This window comes from Suhomyces tanzawaensis (genome assembly GCF_001661415.1).
Source record: "Suhomyces tanzawaensis NRRL Y-17324 unplaced genomic scaffold CANTAscaffold_3, whole genome shotgun sequence".
NCBI lineage: Eukaryota > Fungi > Ascomycota > Pichiomycetes > Serinales > Debaryomycetaceae > Suhomyces > Suhomyces tanzawaensis.
In genome coordinates, this window is record NW_017963638.1 from 19,285 (window position 1) to 35,880 (window position 16,596).

Sequence of the window (16,596 nt, forward strand, 5' to 3'; positions counted from 1 at the left end):
GTGTTGGTTCCAGTTCCGGTTCTAGTGACGGTAGTGGTGAAAGAGCCAGTCCATGGGGTAGTGTAAGTAGTAGCAGGGACAGGAGTTTCAATGATCACAGTATTGGTACCATCTGAACCAGTGGCAGTGGTAGTAGATGTAAAAGTACCAGTCCATGGGGTAGTCTTAGTCACAACAGGTACAGGAACTTCAACGATGACAGTAGCGGTTTGACCTGGAGGAGCACTGTGGGTAATGGTAGTAGGGACCAGTCCAGTCCAAGTGCTGGTAACAGTGGTGGTTGGAACTGGCACTTCAACAACAACAGTTTGGGTGTTTCCTGGGCCGGTGGAGAAAGGCAAGGTTGTGATTCCGGTAGTAGTACCAGTCCAAGTCAGTGTGACGATCTTCACGACGTTACCGTTGGAACCAGTTCCACCATTATTGTAGGAACCCCAGGTTCTGGTCAAACCATCGTTTGTTCTTCTACCGTTCTTACAGGTGAAGGTATCGGTGTAGACAGTTCTGAGACTTACTCCTGGGTTGGTGGAGAGGAAATCGATGAAAGGACGGTAGCCAGCAGGAATGTTGCTGTAGGTGATGGTGTACTGGTTGGAGGAGCAGCTTGCTTGGAATTGGAAGTCGGAGGACGAGCTCTTAGGGTAGTACCAAGCGTTGATATCGTTGGTGATACCTGCGTGAACCGAGCTGCAGTCGATTACCGCATTCACACCCGAAATACCAAGGGTACCCGAGGAGTAACCGTCGGGACAGTTACCAGCCAAAGCGTAGTGTTGGTAGGTGTTGATGCTAGGAAGCACCTTGAGGTTGTAGTTCAAGGAGTCGATGCCCTGGTTGTTGGAGGAGCCGCCATTGAAGTCGACAGTGGTGGAGAGGGCCTTGTCGCCGTCCTTGAAGGTGACGGTGTTGGTACCAGCAGTGAAACAGTTAGCGTTCTGGAGATCGGCCAGGTTAGCAGAGCCACCCACGCTGAAGGTGAGTGGGAAGTAAACAGTACCGTCAGCCAGGTTGACATTGCTGATCTGGTTGGTAACAGTACACTGCATGGAAGAGTAAGGCACCAAGATCTCACCGCCGGTCAAGGTACAGGTGGCATAGGTGGCACCATCGGCTTGCAAGTTGATGGTGTTGGAGTCAGTGGTGAACTTGAAAACACAAGGCAAGGTAAGGGTGAAAGTGTCGCCTGGAGCCACCTTGGCGGCGTCCAAGCTCCAGCTGAGAGTTGCAACCCAACTAGGGGTTGCTGGAGTAATGTTTGGGTAGTTGGCACCCTTTTGATACTTGAGGGAATCAAAGCTAGTGAACACTCCCGATACTTGTTTGCCTGCGGCAACCGCGAGGGCACCGGCAACAGCCACAATATTGAGCAACTTCATTGGAGATGATGGTGATGAAGGAATAAAGGAAGGGGAGTTGCTGAGTTTAAATAATGCTTTGGCATGGCCTGGAAAAGGCAATGAAACGGCCGCCATCAGCGGCAGCCATTTGGCGCTGCATAACCATCATGCTAACTCCAGATTAAAAGCATGGGCTCAATGGGGGCGGACTAAATGAAAGATGCACCATTACTGATGGCGAGTAAATGCCTGCGCATTGCATGAAGCAAAGGTCCCGCCCAAGTGTTCCTAATAGGCGGTGCTGCAAGATGCGTATCGCTTGTACAGGCGAACGGCACGGAGCCATGACTAGTCAGTTAATATTTTGCAACTTCGTCAGGAGGCGTGCACACTGGAACTCCAAAAAAAAAATATCTATTTTTGTGCACCTTCAATTGCACCTATTGCCGAGGCATGCCCACAGACGATGGGTTTTACGATCCTGCGGGTAAGAAACGAAAATAATAATTGTCGACACCTGGTGAGGTTGGTGGCCGCGAGATCCGTCGTTGCCGGGGTGTTTGCTATGGTGTTACTATTGGGGTAGCAGCACGAAGCGAGCACTGTCTCCATGCCATTGTCCCGATTTTCTTGGGGTGTAGCTTGAGCAATTCGGGTCCTCTGGAACAGCCCTGAAGTTGGGCCGTGGTCTGCAGGAAGTCGCACCCGACACTCGCACCAAAAAGGTGCTAATTTCATTTGAAATACAAGCGCTAAAGCAGGGTCAAGACCGTACATATTTCTTGTCGTATAACAAATCAGAATTACTAATGCTGACCATTCCCCATGTGATAGTCCACAGGGATTTTCGTAAAGGTCCAGCTATTTCAGGGACCCTTCACACTTACTACACACTGAACGATTGGACCCTGAGTACTCATCCCTTCGGCCAAGTACTTCCCAATACGAGCGGGGCTCACACCGTATGCCGTGTGTAAAAACAGACTAGGTGGCGTCAAGAGCCTAAAGTCTAATGTCAAGAAGTTTATAGGCACTCCACGACTAAATGACCTAAGAATAACACCCGCATGCCTATCCGTTGCGGGCATCCACCTGATGGGTTCCAGAAGCACGACCCGAAAAAATATTGGTTGGTGTGGTAAGCATGCGGTGGTTGTGGGGCATGGTGACTGGTATTGTGTCGGACTAATGACGCATTACGAAAAAAAAATCAATTGTTTTCGAATCTAAAGATCTAGTCAGTAGAGTGGGTTAAATCGATTCTATGAGGGGTTAAAGAATAAAGTTTATGTCGAGGAAGAAGTCTAACTATCATTTGGCGTACATTGTCCTCGCGGTTAACAATTGACTAGTAACTGCATGGGATCAGGAGAGCTAGGGAATCTCAAGCAATGAATTGTAATTAGCATGTATGTGTAATGGCATCATGGAATAGACTTACAAACCAGAGGTGTGCATCATGTATAAGCATCGAGCCGAGGTAAGAATTGATGCCCTACGGCCGCCGCCACTCGCACTCGCTTGCCGTCCGGCTTGGACATAGACACAGGAACAAGTGTCCACGTGCCTGAGGCATGACCCTTTTACAGTCCTTGTGCATGATATGACGCACTGGCCGCACCAATAAACGGTTCGATTTCAGACTAATGTCTAGTTATAATCAAAATACAATATACGAGCTGCCATCGCCAATCACTGCCGGCTGATAGATAACGCCATCGCCGCCTGTACCCTCCGAAGGAGACAATTAAAGAGGTTGGAAAAGCATTGTAGAGTGTAGTAGGGTATTGTTTGGCATTGTATGTACTCGATCTCGTGTATTCTGTTCCACAGTCTTCTTCCGGCATAAGGCGTACCTGTACACTTATCTTAAACTATTCCCAAGCCTCATTTCACTGTGGGATGATTCTATCGGAAACCTTGTTTCCGTGCTTCCGCTGCAATGTACACACCTACCTCGGTTCGTAGCCAGGGGCTGAAATTTTTATCGCTCCAGCAACTTCGGCGAAAAATTCGGTCGATTACGTAATACTCTGGCTCATCGCATCGCATCAGACAGTCTTTTTCGAAATGGCCCTCATAGTATCGGAGGGCATCTACCATGGTTTCGTTCTCGTGTGAGGTGTGCAATGACACCGTGATAAAGAAGAAGTTGGACCAACATACCCAGAGGTGCTATGGTGCCTACTTCACCTGTATCGACTGCTCCGTAACTTTCCTGGGAACCGACTACAGACAGCACACCAGCTGCATATCCGAAGCTGAAAAATACGAAAAAGCTCTATACAAGGGCCCAAAGAAGCAGCCGCCCAAACCTAAGGTAGAGCAAACCACCAAGGTGGTTGAGAAGAAGGTTGAAAAGGTTGAAAAGGCTGAAAAGGCTGAAAAGTCTGAAAAGTCTGAAAAGGCCAGTAAGACTTCTTCCAAGAAAGCCAAGTCCCAAACTTTAACCGACTACCTCAAGCCCAAGAAGGAACAAAACTTATACAAGGTCATCAAAAAGGTATCCCAAGAGAGCTCTCAAGATATCAAGGAACTCTTGAAGGCCTTGAAGGTCGTCAAAAACGCGGATGGCAAGCTTGAAATTATCCAATAGACAAGCTGTGCCTGAGTGCGCCCTAGCCCCCCAGTTGACCCCTGCACATAAAATTTCACTAATATTTAATTCTTATGTATGATACCGCCAATTGTAATATTATCGAACCATCCTGTTCCGCGCAGTATAGTCGGCGATAACCTGCATTCAGGGTTTAGACGGCTAGTCCAATAGGAAAAAGTGGTGCCATTTCTCGTATCGATAATATTTCAGGAACTGCCCCTTTGTATTGTCTATTAGATTAAAGGGTTTGCCTTATCATTAATCGGTAATTAATGTTACATCTAGTTCCAAGTTTTTTCGGCCTCGTATTTGAAAGCAAAAAATCGATCCCTGGCCAGATTTTAGGGCTCAGAATACGACGACTTGGTGCTACTAAACTCTAAATTGCTTCATTCGCCCACAACCATCTACCATGGCAAGCAAACGTCTTGCCTCAAGGACGCATGATTTGTAGCTTTGACAAATTTGTTAGCCACATCCCCTCGCCTCATGTAGAATGCGGTTGGTAGCTCTGTCGCGCAAGAAACGGGGCAGAGCTATGCATCCTGCGTTTTCATGAAATCTCGGCCAAGGAATACTCTATACTGTGATAGCTCCTTCTCATGCATTTGTCCGAGACTAGCGATGGTTCCATGACGCATGGAGGACCCTACAAATGTGTAAATCTCTTGAACTGTCGGGTTTTCTTACTACTTCTTTTTCTTATTCCCATGCTTGCACAAAAGTGCCTATGTACGTTCCTAAGTTCCTACCTTAAACCACTCCTCCTATTCCTTGCGTACCCTGCGTAACATCAATGTAGACGAGTCCTGTAGAACTGCATGTCCTCTTAAGTATTTGGTCTATGCAAAAATGCATGATTCCTTAAGGTATACCCTGTTGCATCAGAGCTCGGTGTGAAAATGCAAGAGTCCTCATGCTACGTGGCTCGCGCCTGGCTAGCCGTGCATTGGGCCACACGTCTGGGCTCACTTTTGACGATTCTGAAAAGCTGAATTTTTGCCATGAGGCGATGCAACATCTAACGTCAACAAATGTTGCTTCGCGTCAGTCTAGTTCCTTGCTCTTTTATTCAACGCCCTATTCACCTTGCCGTAGAATTGAGAAAGCGTGTTGTACGGAAAGGACAAGTTTTCGCACAAGTATTCTGGCAATATCCTCTTCAAATAATTTGCGTTCCGGATTAAATCGATTTCTAGTATGGAATCATCCTCGTCTTGTTCAAAATCATCCTCTAATGCTTCCAAAAACGTGGGAATATAATTTATTTCGGCTGTAGACTCGAAAGTTTTGGATATCACTAACCTATAGTTGATAAATATGCTTTCAGTCGATGAATTCGAGGAAGTTGAAGTTTGCTTAACATCGAAGTAATACCTTGTCCCATCCTCCTGAAAGTTGGTAATTCTGAGTCCAGTTAACAACTCCAACATATCCAAAGTAAATCCTATGTTTTCCAACTCCTTCGATAACTGGTCTTGGTTTATCAAATGTGAGGAAGATTCCTCGGTGTCCATTCCATCGATTCTCTTGACCTTCTTCTTTCTGATTGGTGATTGATACACCTGGTCTTTCGTACCATTGGTATCATTAATGTCTAGAACGGTAGAGTTTGTGCTCAAGAGCTTTGGGTATTTCACTTTCTTGGCTTCTTCAAGCTCTTTGATCAAATTGTCTATTATTGCTTGTTTCTCTATCACAGTAGAATTCAACTCCTCGATGAGTTCGTGGTCAGACTCCAACTGTGACTGCACTTTCTGCTGGTACTTGGTGAAGACCTCGTCCTGCTTGGTATTCACGAGCGAGTTGATGAATTCGACCAACTCTTGACTATTATTGGATTTGATGATGTCCTGCTCGGTCACGATCGGATTGGACTTGAGCTTTTTGCTCACACTGCTAGATGCGTTTGGCGCTCCCTGAGGCACTGTACTGGTTATCTTTCTCTTTGTATTAGGAGTAGATGAGTCGGCCTCCTCCGAGAACCTCGATGATAATCTCCTTGAGGTTCTCTCTTTGACCTCCTTGGCACCGTTTGAGTCCTTTGATTTGCCCTTTGTTGCTGGTGCTTTGGAATCACTGGCTGACTCCTGTCCCTCGTGTTTCTTCTGTGTTGTCTTACGTGTCTTGGGCCCCATTTTATGTGTGGATTGATTGTCTTCTGGTGTTGTTGTTTCAGATGGTGATGATTTCGTTTTTTCCACGCGTCATACTGTGGGTGCGTGGGGACAATCGTGGAGACTATCGTGGAGTTTACTTCGAGAAGGAAGACTCTAGACTACAAAGACAAGAACAGGGGTGGAAGGGTGCTTGAGTCAAAAGTAACAGATGCTAATTTGGCTACCTTGGGTATCATCTGTAACTTCCATAAAGTGGCCGTTTTTTATAGTGTGCGTGCTTATTGCCTCGGAAGAGTTCCCTGGAAACTCAGCACAGAGTTGCCATGATACTTATAGGTGGGTGTTTTGAATATTGCATCAATGACTATAAGTGTACTCTTTAATTTAATTCCATAGCAGCATTTTAATTCATTCAATAATTCCTTATACCATTTTTTCGTTTTTGGATAAATTTCAAAAATTCGCAACTTTTCACAATTTCACATTAGTACATAAAAGGAAAGATAGAAAACGAACGTGAAAACCCATACATCACTTCATCCAGTGTTGTACTACATCCAATCAACTTTACTTCATAGTTGATGCTCGAATTAAGTGCCCGGGGCTGTAATAATTACACCCTATCATTAGCGTGCCACAGAGGACATGTACTGCATACAACCCGAGACATACTAGTTTTGCGAATAACAGATGGCGTCCCACAAACTAATCAACACAATCAACCTCCTTCGTCACCCGTGGTTGAATTGATCATACGCCGATCCGACATCCGCATTCGACCCATAGATCCTTCTGCTGTTGGAAACTGTGAGATATATTTGTGAATCATTGTCTCAGTCGACGTAATTTTCAAAGTTTTCCACTGTTGGCAATTGGCTGTTTCAACTACCACAATACCTGAATAATGTCATTTTCGAAGGAAAGCTTCACCAAGAAGTTGTCTGTCTTGCAAGACACGCAAGAATCTATTGTTTCCATATCTCAGTGGGTGTTCTTCCATCACAGACATAGTAAAGAATGTGCCAAAATATGGTCGGACTACATCTTGACAGTTCCACCAACATCGTCTGCCTCGGCAAAGAAATTGTGTTTGTTATACTTATGTAACGACGTGGTTCAGAGAGCCAAGAGAAAGAGAAAGCAAGAGTTTATCGATGAATTTGCCCTTATATTACCCAACGTAATCAGAAAGACTTACGGCACATTAGATGCGGGAATTAGACCAAAGTTGGACCGTTTGATCAATGTGTGGCAAGAGAGATCGGTGTTCAACAATTCTGACATCCAAAAAATGAGAGATGCCGTCGAATCTGTGAAGACCAGTGGTGGAAAGATTGATGAGCCTGCGCAAGCCAAAGCAGGAGCATCTGGAGAAATAGTGCCAGAGTTAAAACACTTGAACGAGCTTATAATTTCATTGAATCGCTTGAATGATATAAGTCAAGCGAACTTGACTCAATTTGGAATTCAATCCAAGACCTACTTGCCTCAGGACCCCTCGAAGTCGGACAAACTTCCTTCGCCCAAGGTGTACATCTCCAAATTGAACATGTTGGAGAAGTTGAGCAAGTTATCCATAGTCAACATTGAAGAACTCAAGAGTATAAAGAAACAAATCGCCAAGCAACTTGAGAGTTTGTCCAACGTCATTTCGGAGGGTTGTAAGACGGACGACACCAAAGTGCTGATCATCAATGATAAATTAAATAGATTATACAGTACCAGAGAAGAGTTGCAGAGTATCTTGAATGAAGATAGCAGTGCTTCAAAGAAGGAAGACGAGGAGCCATCCCCAAGTTATGACAACGATAATGCAGATGAACCAAATGCAGATGATGATGACGATGATATATTACCTACCTACGAAAGCGACGATGACGACGACGACGATAAGGCTAATAATTCAGCCGAAGAAGTTAAAGAGGAGCCAACTCGAAAGAGAAGAGCGTCTCAAACCCCTTCAGGAGGCTCGACTCCTTCCAAGAGGGTAGCGTTTTCTGAGGATATAGAAGTCAAAGAATTTGACCGTGATGATTCAGAGGTAGCCAATGTTACCGACGCAATTGATTACGATAACAACGATGATGGCGAGGACGAGTTTGAGGTGTCAAGTGAGTTTGAGCAACACCATAAAGACGACTTGGAGTTGAAACACGAGCATGACAGTGTCACCGATGACGATGGAGGCTACGATCCGTCGTTGGGAGATAACTTTGCGGCTTCGGAATCGAGCAACGAGGATAGTTCTGCAAGCTCGTCTGCGGATGTTATGAGCTTGCTTTCGAAGTTGGCTTAAATACGCGTGTATCATTAAATAAATAATTTCGTCTATAAAGGGTCAACCATAGTGTGTCTCGTTAATTTAGTATAATTGCAAAATCGTGTGCCAGATTTCGTTTTGTTCCATAATAGTAGTTTGTTTCCTCGGGGGTGGCCAGCTTGGAATTGTCCTGGGGGTTGTAGTGTTGTACGGGGTCGAACTCTCGCTTGACCAGACCGCTTTGGATCAAGGGCAAAGATAGCCTCTTGTGGGTTGGCTTTTTCTTGTCAAAATCCCACTCTGATTGGGAGATCTCTGGCAAGCTTCCGGTGGAACCCGTCCGCACCGTCAACTTGTCCTTGTGCTTCGACTTGCGGGGCACATACACACAGAGCTCGTCTGACGACATGCAGTTGGAGCATTCAGGCACAGAACGGGTGCACTTCTTCTTGAGCTTGCGGCAGCGAATACAGCTGACTGTCGACTTGCCGTACTCGTTCAAATCGAGCGGCGAGTTGGAATTGTGGTCGTAGATGTTATGGGGGTGGTCCTTTCGTCTGAATTTTTTCAAGTTTTTGCGTTTGAACACGGTGATGGACGGCCCCAGGGGGTCCTCGGTACCAGCCGAGACCACGCCAATGGCCACTGATTTGGCCAACTTGACCTGGAACTCGCTCAAGTGCTTGAGCATCCCTGGGTACTCTTTGTCGGGGACTTCGAAGTGTGCGTGCGACACTCTCGGGTCCATGGTGGCTGCGTTTAGAGAGGCCTGCCCCACACGAAATGCTATCTGGTACCACGCCGTTTGTCTTTCACAAACTGGATACGAGTGTGATTTCGACCCGAGTGCGGGCCCCAGGTTAATATGCCAACGGCTGACTCGGTGCCATTATTCGCAATAATTACGATATTTTCTTTTTTCAGGGCCGGTATAGGCGTCGCTGCGAGGATTTGCTACCCCGTCAGGAAACTCCGATTTCAAATGCGCGATAAGATAGCCCCAATTTTGCGCAGTAAAACGGCGACCAATGGCGACGAGCGAAACGACATGGCTCTTCTAAAATTAGCTCGGGGCCCAAAACTGGGCCCTTTGTTTGCAGTGGACGGCGCCTGGTAGAGCCTGGCGAAGAGCTGGGTGCCTTTGTCGACAGCACCAGCAGAGGGTAATTTTCTAGCCAATGCTCCGGCCACCTGCGGAACTAGCCTAGCCATTTGCGGTACCTCTCCCGTGAAACGGTCGCTGTTGGTGGTGCATCCCACGTACAAAAACTGGCTGGCCCTGGTGCAGGCCACATAGAAGAGGCGTGCAATTTGCGGGTCGGCCGAGGCGTGGAGATCGACACACCCTCGCCAGTACGAGGTGTGGCTGGCAGACGTCCCGAGCACAAACACCACCGGGAACTCGAGGCCCTTGGCTGTGTGCACGGTGGACACGTTGATGCTAGTGTCGTCGGTAGTGGGGACGTCGTCGTTGTACGAATGCAAAAAGTGGTCGAGGAACAGCTCGCTGCCTGGCTCCGAAACGTAATTTTCGTGGGCATGGCACAATGAGTCAAAAAACGAGCAGATGTCAAATTCCAACTTTTTTGCGGCCTGGGCCATTTGCTGGTGGAGGGTGGTGGAGCCGTGGAGGACAGGGTCCGCCAGATTTAGATGGTGCACCAATCCCAGCTCCACCGCCATCCGCGACAAGCTCTCCAAGACCCGGGTTGGGGTCTGGCTGTGGGCAAGAAACTGCCTTTCTTTGTCCACCGACACTAGTAATTTTTGCAACGACCGAACCGTTTCTTTGTGCTCGGGCATTTTGTAAATGGTGGAAAGGCTCTTTTGTTTCTTCGACACCGAAACCCCAAAATTCTCTACTTCTTCCCGCAAGAACGCCTCCATCCCGCCGTTGCTGCTCCCTGGGGCCAGCTGGGGCAATTTCGAGACATTGAACAAGTTGAACAATTTCGACACCCGAAGTCGAGAACCGACCTTTTTGTCTAGTAACAAAATAAGGCACAACCAGTTCAATTCAGAGCCTGTACCGTTGTGGATCACATTAAGCATGTCAAGGAAGATGTGTGTCTTTCCCTTGACCCAGGGAACCGTCAGGGTGAACTTGTTGCAATGGAATCCGAACTTTTCAGCATACGACTGGAATTCTTCCACATCCTTGTTGGCACGTCCCAACACCAAAATATCCGAGAGCTTGAAAAGACCACCCAGCTCGAGGATAAGCCTGGACGTTTCCTTGAGAACAAACTCGTATTCGCTGAATCTTGTCGCTGGATCATAGGTGATGGGTTTGTAAAGCGGATCTCGGTTGGACTTGAGGGCCACATCCGACTGGTTCAACAACCCATTGGACCCCAATGCCACATTGCGAGAGGCATCCAAGATCTCTGGCGTCAAGCGGAAGGTCTCCTCGATGGTTTTGTGGGTGATGTGATATTTTGGGAATTCAGTGGCCAAGTCTATATCGGGTTTGGATCCCAAAAACTCATAGATGCACTGATGCTTGTCTCCGGCGAGTGTCAAATGCTTGAGAGTTCCCTGGGCCTGCCCTTCAGTGGGATAGTGGACGATTTCCTTGACGGCAGACATCAACAGGAAATGCATGTCTTGAAACTCGTCCACCAACACCATTTTGTAGTTGTGCACCCGTGGAATCAAGTTATGGTCAGCCACCGACTTTTTCATGATGGCCAAGGCATTTATCAAGAAGTCCTGGTAGCGCATGATGCCGTTCTTGGTCAAGAATTGCAAGAGCTCATCCAAGTACTCGGGACTGACGTTGTGCTTCGTGGATGCGGTAGCGATGTCGGACTCCCCGCTCTTGATTTCGTTGAGGATTCGTTCGAGGGTAAATGCCGTCAAATTCCCCTTCAACGTCTTGCCGTTAATGCCGATGGTTTTGCCCAGGAAGATGTTGGAGAAGTTTCGCCAGCTGAGGTCGTCCATTAGGCGACGCTTTGGGTTCTGAGGAAAGTACACCGACTCGTACTGATCCACCACGTTGGCACACCATGAGTGGAAAGTACACACTTCGATCTCACGGGCCAGTACACTGCCCAACAACCCTGCCAACGCATCTCTGAGCGAGTTGACGGCACGGTTTGTCATCGATAGAATCAAGATCTCTTCGGGTAGAATTCCGCCCTTTTCGACCATGTAGGCCACTCTGTTGACGAGGGTCCAAGTCTTGCCACTTCCAGGGCCTGCTTGGACCGATAAGAGCTCGTTTGGTGATGGAGGGTGGTGGATGATGGCTAGTTGCGAATCGGATGCCTCGAGCAAACGGGGTGTTTCAAGGGTCTGAAAGGTGCCTGCTTCGGGAGATCGCTGGAGTGGCTCGCGGGGGCCCTGTGATGGGCCTCTGATTGGGCCCAGGACGTCTATGTGGTCTAGCATGGCATTGGCACTGGCTATAGCTGCTGCGGTTGTGTCTGAAAAGTGAGAAAAACTGGAGAACAGACAATAAGAACCAGTCCATTCTACTGCATCAATTCTACAGCGTCGTCAATTCTCCGCCATTGTCCACCACCCTTCACCACCTCCACTATCCCATGTCGGCGTTGGACAAACTTAAAACCATCTTTCCGTTGGATTCCCCCCAGCCTACACCCTTTGTCCCACTCGACACTGTCATATCGTACTTTGGCCAAAACGACCATGCCAGCCACGGCCTCTTGGAACTGCTCCGTGCTGGCGCCACGCTTTCCACCACAGGCGACCTCCCTGTGCTCTCGCAGGACGAGCTCGTGCGGTTGATCTCCAAGTACGAGAACTACAAGCACAGCATCCGCATCCACAGACAGAAGTTGGTACCTATCGACACCATTCTTACCAGTTTCAGCAGCGAGCTTGACCACCTCTCGTCCAGCTTGGTGTCGCTTCACGAGAAATCCAGCCAGCTCTCGTCAGACTCTTCGGTCAGCAGAACCACCACTGACCGTTTGAATCCCATCATCTTGGACCTTATAATCTCGCCAGAGGTGGTCAGATCGCTCGTGCACGACGACGTGGACGCCAAGTGGGTCGAGAACATCAAGTTCATCAACGAGAAGCTCCAGTTGATCGCAGGAATACATGATGGGAATAGCGAGCAAAATCCCCTCATCGATGCATACAAGGACTCGGTGGCATTGCGCCAGTTGGAAGCAGGTGTCCAATTGTTGATCCAGAAGGCCATCGAGCGTATAAGGGACTACATCATCAGCCAGATCAAGCTTTTGAGATCCTCCACAAAGGTTTCCTCCCAGACCATCCAGCAAAACCTCCTCCAGATCAGAGACGCCTACATCTTCTTGCAGACCCATCACGCTGAGTTGGCCAGCCAGCTCAAGCAGGCCTATATCTACACGATGAGATGGTACTACCAAACCCGGTTCGCAAAGTATATCTATGCGTTGGAAAACTTGAACGTTCGTCACATTGACCAGAACTTGGTGCTTGGAGGAGCAGGCAACGAAGACAAAGGAATATTTGGATCAGGACTCAAGGGATGGCTCTCCAGCTCCACCAGCTCCAATTTACAGAAAGCAAGTCCTCACGGACCCACCAACCAAGTCACCATGAACGACTACTTGCTGTCTATTGACAAACGATTGCAAATACTAGAAGACAGAAAGTCATTGGAACCCCAAGCAGCAATTCCATCCCAGATCGCAGAAACCACTCCGTTTGCATACTGGATTGAATTCGTCTACAACCAGTGGTCCATCGCTTTGGTGGACAACCTTGTGGTGGAATATCTATTCATGGTCGACTTCTTTTACCAAGGAAGTGAAAAGTTTGATGAGGTCAATCATCCAAAAACTACAAATGACAATACCTCAAGCACCAAGCACGAATGGTCCCACGTCATGTTTGATGGGGTGTTCAAGATGGGTAGGGAATTCGTCAATTGGCTTATCACTCATGCCCCTGTTTCCAATAAAGGCACCAACGCATCTGCTACGGCGGCCAGATCCAACATGACCTCGGTTAACCATGGCACTTGTGACGCATTCGGAATTCTTTTGATGATCCGTATGGCCCAACATTCCCAATCTTTAATGCATAACGAATTCCATATTCCTATTCTTGACGACTATTTGAACTCAATCCTTCTTATTTTATGGCCACACTTCACCAAGATTATTGATTTAAATTGTGAAGCGTTGAAGAAAACTATTTTGAGAACCACCAAAGAATCCAATTTAGCCCCAGTGGGCGTGACACAACAATTTTCTCAGTTCGTGCTGGGTCTTTTGAAATTATCCTTAGCTAATAATAAGGATGGAAACAAGGATTTCAAAGGAGAACCATTGTTTATTTCGATAAACAGACTCAAAAATGACTTCGAAAACTTGCTAACAAAGCTAAGCAACCATTTCTTTGGTACTGGAAAGACAAAGACTACAGAAAAGGAAATATTCCTCTACAACAATTACTTTTTGGTAGTTAGCATTTTGAAGAACGAGCTTGGGGAAAATAAGAAGAAAGAAGAAGCAGAGTCTGGGGGTATCATCGAGGAGCAGGTGCAACACTTTGAGACATTGTGCAATGCTTATAAGCACTGATGAAGAATAGGATAGTTCATTCCTTGTGTACCGAATTTAGTCAGCTCTATTCTTCAAGCTCATACAATGCGTTAAAAATCCTACGATCATCTATCAAGCAAGTGTACAATATTGATTATGTTACATTTGATTTACATACATTAGACTAGGCTAAATCGCATATTTTGGCAAACAAACCACATAATTGTAAGTAGGTTGAGACACCTTCAAGAACTCTCATGTGAACGAATCCAATTTCCTTGATCATATCCAACCGCTTGCTTTCGTTTATACCTGGCAATGTCTTTGCAACCTTGAAAGTCAGTGTGACAATATCGATGGCAGAGTATCCCTTGTTCCACAAGGTGTCCAACAAATCGATGGCTTCATCTATGTTTTTGGCATTTGTACAGCTCAATAAGATCTTCTTGATCACCAAAGGATGTGGCTGGTCGACGATTTTAAAGACGTTGACATCGTTGACAAACCCGAAACCTGACACGGTACTTTGTAAATTGTTGATTGCTTGTCTCATGTCACCTTCAGCGGTGAACACCAATGCTTGCAACCCTTCACTGTTGTACTGTACCTTTTCAGCCTCTGTGATCTCCAAGAGCCTAGCCAAAACCTGGTCGTCGGCCAACTTGTTGTACCTCAAGATCGCACATCTAGACTGTAATGGCTCGATGATTTTCAGCGACTGGTTGCAAGCAAATGCAAATCTGGTGGTATTGGAATAGATTTCCATAGTTCTTCTCAATGCCTGTTGGGCACCAGGAGTCATGGAGTCCGCTTCGTCCAAGATGATAATCTTGTGTCTGCCTGGTGGTAACGAGATCTTTGTCTGGGCAAATTGCTTGACTTTATTCCTTACCACATCAATACCTCTTTCATCCGATGCATTCAACTCCAAGGTGGCTTGCTGGTAAAGTTCAGGCCCAAGCAATTCGTATGCTAAACAATGTATGGAGGTAGTCTTACCAATACCTGGTAACCCTGATATGATCATATGGGGGACATTACCATCCTGCACTATCAACTTGAGTCTTTCGATGGTTTCTTCATTTCCCACTATATCGTCGAGCTTGTGGGGACGGTACTTTTCCACCCAGGGTAACTCAAGGGAGAGGGCGTAGTTGGACATGGTTGGTGCTGCAAACTACAGAGGATAGAATTTTTATACGCGTCGTGTGGGTCACGTGATCGGGTATGATCCAGATATATTGGGGTTATGGTACATGCTGGGGGACTCAGGAGTCGGGCTTCTGCTTCTTATTATCCTCCGTTGGCTTGGGAGGCTCCAGGGTTGTGGCCTGTTTTTTCTTCGCCTTCTGGTCGTTCTTTTTGGGCAATATTGGGGCGGAAGTGCTGAGGAAACTCAACGCCGGCTTCGAGAAGAAGTCGCCATTATCTGGGTCGAAGAGACCGTCCAACCAGGGTACTTCTACGTCCTTGATATGCTCATCCACGTATTTGAACAAAAATTGGGCCTCTTTTATGTGTGCTTCAAAACCCAAAATGCCAGTGTTTTCCATGTGAAGAACCTCCGACAACTTTGCCATGCTTCCTCTGGGCAACTGCACGAGTTTCACCTTATTTTCCGTGCTCGAAGATGCCGTGAACGCCAAAACTGGAAAATGGTTGGTCAAAACGGCTGGTGTGATGTCATACTTGGTCACAAACACATACTTCAAGTACCGTCCCTGTTTGCCAGGCTTGTGCTTTTTGGTAGTAAGTCGATGTCTATGAATGGAAGCCTGCTTCTCCAATGCTTCGACGGTGGAATTGAAACCGATGGTGATGTGCTGTTTGATTTCCGGTTCGGGAGGGGTCTGTTTGCTCCCTTTGTCTAGCCTGGCTGCTTCCTGCACTGTTCTGTTGTATGATCCCAACCCTGAGAGGATAGCACTCAATGAGTCCACAATCGTGCCAGCTATCTCGGGCTCCACGAAGGGCCATAAGCTGGATTGAGTGAAAGGGTTATCAAGCACGGGTTTAAACACCTGACGACGCTTTCTCTCCATATCCTTCAAGGACCCCGTCGCTTCCTTCTTGGGAGGAACACTGGATCCCTTCTCTAGGCCTCCATTCTTGTTGGTCCCATTCTTGTTTGAGCCTGACATTGTGTGGAGAAGACTCGATGAGATTGGATTTTTTGATTGGGATGCGCACCACAAATCTCATCGCTAACACCAATTGAACTGTAAAGGCAGGCTATTAGATTGGACTGGAGTACGGGCAACATTGAGTCGACACGGAAGAACGGGATTTCTTTGATAGCCAGAGGAAGTTAAGTTTGGGTTCATGTATTGCGTAGATAAACTTGCGGAGAATTATTGAAATTTAGCCTCGCCCGCTGGTACTGCCCGCGAAGAAATTACTACCAGTGTGTGATTCATGCCGGTTCGCAAAAACTATATCTGAAGTGTAGAGATGGATGGAGGCATAAATTCAGCTTTAACTATGCCCGAGGTACCTTGCACTTAATAAAGGGAAGATGTATAGATCTTTTGAATAAAAATTTCTTTACAGCTCGTCGTCTCTGTGAGGAATTAGTCCGCTTCCATGCGTATTGAATTATAGTCTATGGTTCTAAATCTAGCCAATACTGCATCCACTCATTATCTTCAAGTATCGTAGATGATTGAAACAAAGATCACCTTGACTGAGTATTAATCATATTACCCATACAACATTTTTTGATCGCTGTGACATTCCACAAAGAGTTGGACCTCAAAACGATTTGGTCGTA

The 16,596-nt window shown here is 46.9% G+C and overlaps 9 protein-coding genes across 9 annotated transcripts; 3 read left to right on the forward strand and 6 right to left on the reverse strand.

The window, feature by feature from the left end:
• CANTADRAFT_99635 (bacterial adhesin) lies at positions 1-1,376 on the reverse strand (the record flags this gene model as incomplete). The annotated part of the gene is made up of 2 exons (XM_020212019.1): positions 1-225; positions 249-1,376. 2 exons carry the CDS (start codon positions 1,374-1,376, stop codon positions 190-192), a joined length of 1,164 nt encoding a protein of 387 aa, XP_020064655.1. The 3' UTR covers positions 1-189.
• Positions 1,377-3,434: 2,058 nt separating this feature from the next.
• On the forward strand, positions 3,435-4,044 carry CANTADRAFT_25506 (uncharacterized protein). The gene has a single exon (XM_020207444.1). It carries the CDS (start codon positions 3,439-3,441, stop codon positions 3,931-3,933), a length of 495 nt encoding a protein of 164 aa, XP_020064656.1. The 5' UTR covers positions 3,435-3,438; the 3' UTR covers positions 3,934-4,044.
• Positions 4,045-4,604: 560 nt separating this feature from the next.
• On the reverse strand, positions 4,605-6,414 carry CANTADRAFT_25507 (uncharacterized protein). Its single transcript, XM_020207445.1, has one exon. It carries the CDS (start codon positions 6,072-6,074, stop codon positions 4,989-4,991), a length of 1,086 nt encoding a protein of 361 aa, XP_020064657.1. The 5' UTR covers positions 6,075-6,414; the 3' UTR covers positions 4,605-4,988.
• Positions 6,415-6,960: 546 nt separating this feature from the next.
• On the forward strand, positions 6,961-8,352 carry CANTADRAFT_48907 (uncharacterized protein; the record flags this gene model as incomplete). Its single annotated transcript, XM_020209646.1, has 2 exons — positions 6,961-8,255; positions 8,310-8,352. 2 exons carry the CDS (start codon positions 6,961-6,963, stop codon positions 8,350-8,352), a joined length of 1,338 nt encoding a protein of 445 aa, XP_020064658.1.
• Positions 8,353-8,413: 61 nt separating this feature from the next.
• CANTADRAFT_5273 (Zn(II)2Cys6 transcription factor domain-containing protein) lies at positions 8,414-9,064 on the reverse strand (the record flags this gene model as incomplete). The annotated part of the gene is made up of 1 exon (XM_020210112.1): positions 8,414-9,064. The coding sequence occupies one exon, from the start codon at positions 9,062-9,064 to the stop codon at positions 8,414-8,416; it is 651 nt and encodes a 216-aa protein (XP_020064659.1).
• Positions 9,065-9,294: 230 nt separating this feature from the next.
• Positions 9,295-11,712, reverse strand: HMI1 (ATP-dependent 3'-5' DNA helicase; the record flags this gene model as incomplete). Its single annotated transcript, XM_020210114.1, has 1 exon — positions 9,295-11,712. The coding sequence occupies one exon, from the start codon at positions 11,710-11,712 to the stop codon at positions 9,295-9,297; it is 2,418 nt and encodes an 805-aa protein (XP_020064660.1).
• Positions 11,713-11,867: 155 nt separating this feature from the next.
• Positions 11,868-13,865, forward strand: VPS52 (Vps52p; the record flags this gene model as incomplete). Its single annotated transcript, XM_020208548.1, has 1 exon — positions 11,868-13,865. The coding sequence occupies one exon, from the start codon at positions 11,868-11,870 to the stop codon at positions 13,863-13,865; it is 1,998 nt and encodes a 665-aa protein (XP_020064661.1).
• A 145-nt stretch (positions 13,866-14,010) lies between these two features.
• RFC4 (replication factor C subunit 4) lies at positions 14,011-14,988 on the reverse strand (the record flags this gene model as incomplete). Its single annotated transcript, XM_020209595.1, has 1 exon — positions 14,011-14,988. One exon carries the CDS (start codon positions 14,986-14,988, stop codon positions 14,011-14,013), a length of 978 nt encoding a protein of 325 aa, XP_020064662.1.
• Positions 14,989-15,094: 106 nt separating this feature from the next.
• On the reverse strand, positions 15,095-15,967 carry POP3 (Pop3p; the record flags this gene model as incomplete). Its single annotated transcript, XM_020206628.1, has 1 exon — positions 15,095-15,967. The coding sequence occupies one exon, from the start codon at positions 15,965-15,967 to the stop codon at positions 15,095-15,097; it is 873 nt and encodes a 290-aa protein (XP_020064663.1).
• Between the last annotated feature and the right edge of the window lie 629 nt (positions 15,968-16,596).

What these genes read in the sequence shown, in the direction of transcription:
- CANTADRAFT_25506 (XM_020207444.1), top strand. Translation starts at nt 3,439, where the DNA reads ATGGTTTCGTTCTCGTGTGAGGTGTGCAATGACACCGTGATAAAGAAG.
- CANTADRAFT_25507 (XM_020207445.1), bottom strand. Translation starts at nt 6,074, where the DNA reads ATGGGGCCCAAGACACGTAAGACAACACAGAAGAAACACGAGGGACAG.